Source organism: Achroia grisella, unplaced genomic scaffold (genome assembly GCF_030625045.1).
Source record: "Achroia grisella isolate CSIRO2021 unplaced genomic scaffold, CSIRO_AGI_Agris_v1 utg782, whole genome shotgun sequence".
In the NCBI taxonomy this organism is placed as follows: domain Eukaryota; kingdom Metazoa; phylum Arthropoda; class Insecta; order Lepidoptera; family Pyralidae; genus Achroia; species Achroia grisella.
In genome coordinates this window covers 5,073,116-5,082,095 of record NW_026713022.1, presented here as the reverse complement: position 1 = coordinate 5,082,095, position 8,980 = coordinate 5,073,116, and the positions used below count along the sequence as shown (strand labels likewise).

Sequence of the window (8,980 nt, the reverse complement as noted above, 5' to 3'; positions counted from 1 at the left end):
TTATTGGACAGTGCGTCCCAAAGTAATTTTATTACTGATGAATGTTGTGACCGCTTAGGTTTATTAAATGAATTAAAATATTCATCTACGATGGTAAAGGGTATTGGTGGCCCACAAAAAAACGTTAAGGGTTCAGTAGAATTTAATATATTTTCTCGTTTTAATTTTAATGTTCACTTTAATATTTCCGCGCTTGTTGTTGACCGTATTACGGACAGTTTGCCTTCCGTTCCTGTCAATACCGCCGCATTTTCACACATTAAAAACCTACCGCTGGCAGACGGCGAGTTTGCCATTCCTAGTAATATAGACGTACTTATAGGTAGTTCTATATTCCCGCACTTGCTATTGCCGGGTATTGTGCATAGCAAGCATCGTAATATTCCGCCTGCGATACAAACCGTATTAGGGTTTGTAATCATGGGTTCCGTACCCACTTTTAATTCCGCATCGCCTAATTCCGCATTATTAAATACCGCATATACAACGTCATGTTGTTCCGTGATTCATGATCGTATGGACACTCTCTTCCAAAGTTTTTGGGAATTGGAGGAGATAACCGCGCCGCCCGCTCAGAGTGCCGATGATCTCGAGTGTGAACATTATTTTCGCGCCACCACTACTCGTGATGATAGTGGTAGATATATCGTATCCCTGCCGTTTCGAGAGGACATGTTCTCCTTAGGTGACTCTTTCGCTGCCGCACATAGACGTTACTTATGTCTAGAACGTAAGTTGGAAGCGTCACCTCATTTTCGTTTTTCTTATAACGAAGTAATTCGCGCATATATTGATAAGGGCTATTTAAGTCCAGTTAAATCGCATCAAGACAATTCACTTATACCCTCGTACTACATTCCACATCACGGAGTGCTACGAGAGGATAAGGTCACCACTAAATTGCGCGTGGTTTTAGATGCCAGTTGTAAAACGACATCTGGTCGTTCGTTAAATGATATATTGCATAGTGGTACCAACCTACAGGGTGATTTATTTAGTATTTTAATTAACTTTCGTCTTTTTAAAGTTTGTATTTCCGCCGACTGTTTTCAAATGTTTCATCAAATAGTTGTACGCGAACCCGATCGTAGGTTTCAGCGAATTTTGTACCGCTTCAGCACCGATGATCCTGTGACTGAATATGAATTTAATCGTGTATGCTTCGGACTGAGGTCGAGTCCATTTCTCGCGCTCCGCGTTGTTCAACAACTAGTTGAAGATGAAGGGGATAAATTCCCTGCTGCTGCCGCTGTTGCTTCGTCTGCACTATATATGGATGATATCGTATCTTCTGTTATGACAGATGAACAGGCTATTACCATTAGCAACACTTTTTAAAATGGCACAGTTTGATCTCGTAAAGTGGACGAGCAGCTCCCGCGACGTGCTTGCTCACATCCCGGATACACACAAAACCCTCAGTGACAAATCATTCGATAATTCCACCCCGCACAAGATCTTAGGTCTATTTTGGGATAACTCTAATGATTCTTTTAAGTTCAAGGTAATCACGCCAGACGCTATATGTACTAAGCGCGCTATTCTCTCCGCTGTTGCCCGTTTATGGGACATTTTAGGTTTCGTGGCTCCCGCTATTTTGTACGCCAAGCTCCTTATTAAGGAACTCTGGTTGTTGAAATGTGATTGGGATGCTCAACCCCCGCATCATATCATCGCAGCCTGGAGACAGTTCTGTTTAGAACTGCCCTCGCTTAATAGGCTTCGCATACCGCGACACCTAGGTGTGGTTGAGGATTGTCAATTGAATATTTTAGGATTTGCTGACGCTAGTGAACGTGCTTATGGCGGTGTAGTCTACCTACACATTCAGGTTGATAATAAATATTTTGTTCAATTATTATGCGCCAAGTCAAAGGTCTCGCCTGTAAAAATTGTATCCATCGCGAGATTAGAATTGTGCGCAGCCGTATTACTCGCAAAACTACTTCGTAAGGTTGTTGATACTATCGCACCACGGTATCCTGTGAATAATATATACGCCTTTAGTGATTCAAAAGTGGCTCTTTGTTGGATCCACTCTTTTCCGCACCGCTGGCAAACTTTCGTTGCCAATCGGGTAGTACAAATTATCGATAACGTCCCGGCAGACTGTTTCTATCACGTTGCTGGTTCCGATAATCCTGCAGACTGCCTGTCTCGTGGACTCACACCAGACAAGCTAGTAAACCATCCGCTATGGTACACCGGACCTTCATGGGTATTAAGTAACCCGGCCGAGTGGCCACTTGCTGTTAATCACGACTTATCGAATGAAGACATTCCCGAACAACGGACTGTTATACACACATTAATTTCAAATACCTCTGAATCACTACTTTACGCGCTATCTCAACGCTTTTCTGTATATTCTAAATTATTACGGACTATTGTTTATATATATAAATTTATTAAACGCCTTCCTCGTAATACCGTTATTACGAGTGAAGACTTAGATTTTGTTGAAATAAGGTTAATCCGCGCCGTGCAAGAAGTATATTTTGCACATGAGTTTAATAATAAAAATAATAAATATTGTTCTTCCGCTTTAAACAAGCTCCGACCATTTATAGACAAGGACGATGTCATCCGCGTCGGTGGTCGCTTGTCAAGTTCCGCTGAGGATTACTGCACTAAGTATCCTCTACTTTTACCGCGCCGCGATCATGTTATCGATATTCTTATCGACTTTTATCATAAGAAGCATCTTCATGCAGGACCAGAGTTACTTATGTCCTTACTCAGGCAGAAGTACTGGATCCTGTCCGCTCGCCGCTTAATACGTTATCGCATTCATAAATGTAACGCTTGTTTTAAAATAAAACCGCGCCCTACGTTTCCACTCATGGCCGATCTACCGAGCCACCGCGTCACTCAAGTTGATAAGGCATTTACGCATGTAGGCTGTGACTATGCCGGTCCCTTACAGTACACACCTATTCGTGGTCGGGGGGTTAAAGGCCGCAAAGCATGGCTATGTATTTTCACTTGTCTGACAACCCGTGCTACTCATATTGAAGTTGCTACTGATTTAAGCACGGTTAGTTTCTTATCCGCACTTAAACGATTCTTATCTCGCCGAGGCCCGATAAACTGTTTATATACGGACAATGGAACATGTTTCGTGGGTGCTCGCAAGTATCTTCGCGATTTATATAAGTTTCTTGATGAATATCGCCCGCATTTAGAATTAGAACTTTCAGAAAATCGCATTAGTATGAAATTCATTCCTCCCGCTGCTCCCCACTTCGGTGGAAGTTGGGAAAGCATCGTAAAAATAGTTAAAAATAATTTATTTAAGGTGATAGGATCACAAATTCTCTCTTATGAGGAACTTATAACAGTGCTTTCTCAGGTTGAGGCACTTATTAATTCGCGTCCACTCACAGCTAGAAGTAGTGACCCCGCTGAGCCGTCTGCTCTTACGCCGGCTCATTTTTTAAATACTGTCCCTCTTTCATCCATTCCTGCGCCAGAAGCCAACACGCACGATTTAAATCAACGCCATTCCCTTCTGGATAGCATTGTACAGTCTTTCTGGCGCCGGTGGCGAATGGAGTATCTGCATCAATTGCAGACACGCGCTAAATGGAATCTTCCATCAGTTCCCATTAAGGAGGGTACTGTTGTAATTTTAGTAATAGATAACGCACCGCCCTTTTCATGGCCATTAGCTGTCGTTGAAAAGGTACATCCTTCCAAAGACGGAACTACGCGAGTGGTCACTGTTAGGACTTCAAAGGGTAGCTACCTTCGCCCGGTAGTTCGTTTGTGCCCATTGCCGCATCAATAGTTATATATTTAATATAAGTAAAATTTAGATTTAGCTTAGTTATATATAACTTTCATTCGTATATCGTATTCACATAAACTCAGATAACTTCCCGCTTATGATTAATCTTATACACATTAATATACCGCTCATTTATTTATATATATCTTCCGCATACTGCTATTCATTTCCCAGCTGTATATATATATGTATATTTTTTTAAAGGCAACCCTTTAAGGCCGGGGGAATGTTTGCGCCACAACTAGTTTAAATGCACATCTCGTGTAATAGACAAGGACAGACATACTCACGATCTAGGGCCGAAAGGAGCCGAGTACGTCCGCGCCATCGCTGGAAAGAAAGATGGCGCTTCTTCTTCGTTTCCCGCTCGTGTCTGAGAAACGCCGCTCGCACATAATTACGTTTTATAATAATTGAATCACTACGATTTAATAAACTATTGAATTGTCAAGGTGTATATAGATAGTGTGCAATATTCAAGGTGTATATACACTAATTTCCGCCGCGCGTGTTGTGTGTGTGATCAGTTCATCGATCATCATCGTCGTCGATCATCGATTCCTGCACCAAGACGCCATAGCAGAAAGCCAGGTACGCTCGTAACTCCTTACTTTGCCCGTGATCTGTGACGACAGTCTTATCGAAGGAATATATCTCTCGGGATACATATCCCTAGGGAACCGCAATAACACTAATAAATTCCTGCTATTTGGTAGTTTGTATTCACACATTTCAATTTAAAAATGTAAAGTTGCAACGATTATTTACAAGATCAACAAGCAAGTTTCTTAGATTCTATAAATTATTTGCTATTAGCTTCTAAAAAATCCGTTGATGATATCTAAATTTTACGCGCAAATCCAATATTTTGACTCTAATAAATTCCTGCTATTTGGTAGTTTGTATTCAAGATATGTTATATATATATAACAAGACAAAACACATTCAAACAACAACATTGGAATTGAGAGAGGCATGACATTTAGGAAACCATTGACAAGAAGGAATTTGAAGTATAAATAGGAATGTACTATAAAAGAACTATACATTAAAATACAAATTAAAAAAAAATACATTTCTGATTAGCCATTATAAAAACAAGAGTTTTTATTTGTGTATTGCGAATTAGGAATTAATAATAGGCCATTAGAAAAAAACCCGAATACGCTAAGAACGGTCATTTCTCTAGCAGAATTATTTATTGGTTCTGATTTTATTCAGCCCGAAATAAGCCCTGCCATTTATCGACAAGCTCGAAACGCACGTAATGGGGGATAAATCTTTGAGTTTATGAAATTCATGGACTTTTTGTGGGGGCAACTAGATTTATGGGTTGCCACTGTAATTGTTAAAGCTTGTAAGGCATTTTGGAGGGAATGCGGGCGGAGTACATATTCTGTTATTGGACTCTGAATATTTTTCATTTTACGTTTCAAATTCATAATTTATAATGTTGTATATTACGTTAATATTTCTTTTTATTTATTTAAGTACTAGCTACTCGCCCTGGCTGCGTACGGGTACATGTATAATATATATAAACCTTTCATTAGAATCGCTCCTATCTATTAAAAAAACCGCTTCAAAATCCGTTGCGTAGTTTTAAAGATTTAAGCATACATAGGGACAGACAGCGACTTTGTTTTATACTATGTGATTATAATAATACAAATAGATAATACAACTAAGAGCCAGTAACATGTTTTTTTATCGTTACACAGACAATAAGTAATTTTAGTTTTAAACAGCACGAAAATAATATATAGAATAATGAAGAAGATCAATAATTAACTCAAAACCACATATTTGAAAGTGTAATATTCTTATAGAACTAACAGAAATGCTTTTTCAACAAAACATTTGATAGTGTAATATGCTTCTAGACAAGCCGGCACGTACAATTAATTTAATATTGAAGCAAAGGACAGCCCGCCGTGGTACTCGTAAACTGATTATGTATATCTATTTACACGTGCAAGCTTATAAAGCTAACTTATTACTTTAAGTTCTATCAATTCATAAACATTTTGCCCGCGCTAACAGTATACGCTGGCGGGGCACCAGTGGAGGATGTTTTATTTTTAGAGGATGATAATGGAATGATGCACTCGCCTGCGCTAACGGTATACGCTGGCGGGGCGCCAGTGGAGGATGTTTTATTTTTAGAGGATGATAATGGAATGATGCACCCGCCTGCGCTAACGGTATACGCTGGCGGGGCACCAGTGGAGGATGTTTTATTTTTAGAGGATGATAATGGAATGATGCACCCGCCTGCGCTAACGGTATACGATGGCGGGGCACCAGTGGAGAATATTTTATTTTTAGAGGATGATAATGGAATGATGCACCCGCCTGCGCTAACGGCATACGCTGGCGGTGCACCAGAGGAGGATGTTCTATTTTTAGAGGATGATAATGGAATGATGCACACGCCTGCGCTAACGGCATACGCTGGCGGTGCACCAGAGGAGGATGTTCTATTTTTAGAGGATGATAATGGAATGATGCACACGCCTGCGCTAACGGCATACGCTGGCGGTGCACCAGAGGTGGATGTTTTATTTTTAGAGGATGATAATGGAATGATGCACTCGCCTGCGCTAACGGTATACGCTGGCGGGGCACCAGTGGAGGATGTTTTATTTTTAGAGGATGATAATGGAATGATGCACTCGCCTGCGCTAACGGTATACGCTGGCGGGGCACCAGTGGAGGATGTTTTATTTTTAGAGGATGATAATGGAATGATGCACTCGCCTGCGCTAACGGTATACGCTGGCGGTGCACCAGAGGTGGATGTTTTATTTTTAGAGGATGATAATGGAATGATGCACTCGCCTGCGCTAACGGTATACGCTGGCGGGGCACCAGTGGAGGATGTTTTATTTTTAGAGGATGATAATGGAATGATGCACTCGCCTGTGCTAACAGTATATGTTGGCGGGGCACCAGTAGAGGATGTTTTATTTTTAGAGGATGATAATGGAATGATGCACTCGCCTGCGCTAACGGTATACGCTGGCGGGGCACCAGTGGAGGATGATAAGGTGAGATGCACACACGCATAGAAGTGTCTTGTTGTTATCATAGAAGATCATTATAAAGTTGAAAATTATAATTCAAATTAATTATGGTCGCATTTCGACTATCGTAGCCGTTTACTTTCAGATATGTCGTGTGTTTGTTTACCACCATCGTAGGATAAATACATTTCTTAATTAAAAACCAAAATCTCTTTGACATTTGATGTACATTAGCCTTAAAGTCAAATAAAGAAAATCACTCACAAAATTAATCTACAATGTCCACAAAATCTATAGCGGTATAGACGAATTAAATTAAGTGGATTCGGAATCCCTATTCGTAGTTATTTGCGAACAGCCGTCCTTTGTGAGCGAGAATTAATTTGTGCTGATGGACTTTGAATGAGGAGTCGTGTTTATGTTCGTTGAATGGCAGCACTTGACAATTGTACGCAGTAATGTAAAGTTCGGCAAACTATACGCCCGCGCCGCTGCGCCGCTGGCCGAATTGAAAAGTCCAGTCACAGATTAAATATTTACACAACCAAAACTGAATACACGGGCAGGCTTTTAAAAGTTATGTACGTGAATGCTGAATTTTATTTTTTTTATCATACCCTTCTCATCTTTATTAGATAGTGCAAAATAAAATCGCTGTCGCTGTCTGTCCCTACGTATGCTTAAATTTTTAAAGCTACGCAACGGATTTTGATGCGGTTTTCTTTTAATAGATAGAGTGATTCAAGAGGAAGGTTTATATATATAACACATAAATCACTGGATCAGCTAGTATAGTAGTTTACTGGAGTAAAGTCTCTCGGTACGAAGAAACTTTACTTCAGTATTATCATAGTATATCCTGTAACGAAGGAAATGAAATGAAATGAAATGTATTTGCGTTATACAGTTAGATATTCGGTAATATGTCCAGGTAATAATATTATTGGCAACAGTTTAATTGCCCTAATTTATGTTTAATTAAGGAATAATTATGTTCAATGAGTATTGCCTTTACGTGTATGTACAGATTTTTAGGAACATGGATACAGGAATTTATTTTGCTCTACAATAAAAATTAGTGGTTGACATTCGACCATTGTTGGAAACTATTTTATATACCTTTTTTATTGTCTATATTTTTTATAATAATATATTCTTTTTATATGACATAAGTCAATTTATTACAAAAATATTCTTCTACTACAATGGTGCCGTTTTACTTTTTGCTCGTCATCTTGGTCTCCATCTTTCACAACCATAATAAAAAATACAAAAACATTTTTGAACCAGAAATAACAATTAAACAAAAGAACTTATATACATCTATTAAAAAGAGCAACAGACAAGTTTCTAGCTCATTCTTCTTGTGATGAATCTGCATTCCGAATGAGTGGTAGAATCAAAATATGACTATTCAAAAGTGCTTGTAATGAGTTTATTTGATTAAGGATTATTTCTATTTCTACACATGTATTGTGTGTCAAATACATGGTAGTGAACGTGTATTTTTTTTATTGTTTTAATGTATTTTAAATACAAAATTTAGTAGACTTAAAAAAATATTAATAATCAATATTTTTTCTTTTTGAGTATTTAATTGAATTAGTGCTAATTAGTGGTTTGTATTCACACACTTAAACTTAAAAATGTAAAGTAATAATAAAATTATTTAAAAGAGCAACACGCAAGTTTCTTGCTCGTTATTCTTGTGATGAGACAGCTTTCCGAACGAGCGGTAGATTAAAAAAAATGTAAAGACTATTCAAAAGTGCTTCAATGTAAGTTTATTTGAATAAATGATTTTCTATTCTATTCTATTCTATTCTATTAGTATTCTGCACTCCTACTGTATATCTAAATATATATAACTCAAAGGTAACTGACACAGTGATCTATCAACGCACAGCCTAAACCACGGGACGGATCAGAAATTTGGCATGCAGGTAGATGTTATGATGTAGGTATGCGCTAAGAAAGGATTTTGATTAATTCTATTCCCCAAGGGGATAAAATAGGGGATGAAAATTTGTATAAATCTTCTTAGATTTTCGTCTGATTGTACTGAAATTAAAGATTGGAGCTACTATGATGAAGACGTTCGCTTAAATAGGGTTTTGATAAATTCAACCCCCGTGGGAATTAAATAAGGGATGACGCAGGATGT

At 38.6% G+C, this 8,980-nt stretch overlaps 1 protein-coding gene across 1 annotated transcript; it reads left to right on the top strand.

Moving 5' to 3' along the window:
- The first annotated feature begins 420 nt into the window (after positions 1-420).
- LOC131851351 (uncharacterized) lies at positions 421-1,338 on the top strand. The gene is made up of 2 exons (XM_059201842.1): positions 421-985; positions 1,070-1,338. The coding sequence occupies exons 1-2, from the start codon at positions 421-423 to the stop codon at positions 1,336-1,338; spliced, it is 834 nt and encodes a 277-aa protein (XP_059057825.1).
- The last annotated feature ends 7,642 nt before the right edge of the window (positions 1,339-8,980 follow it).

Excerpts from the sequence above, each read along its gene's own strand:
- LOC131851351 (XM_059201842.1), top strand. The coding sequence starts at position 421 with ATGGGTTCCGTACCCACTTTTAATTCCGCATCGCCTAATTCCGCATTA. Across the intron at positions 986-1,069 it reads TAGTGGTACCAACCTACAGG|TTGTACGCGAACCCGATCGT; the intron begins GTGATTTATTTA and ends TTCATCAAATAG.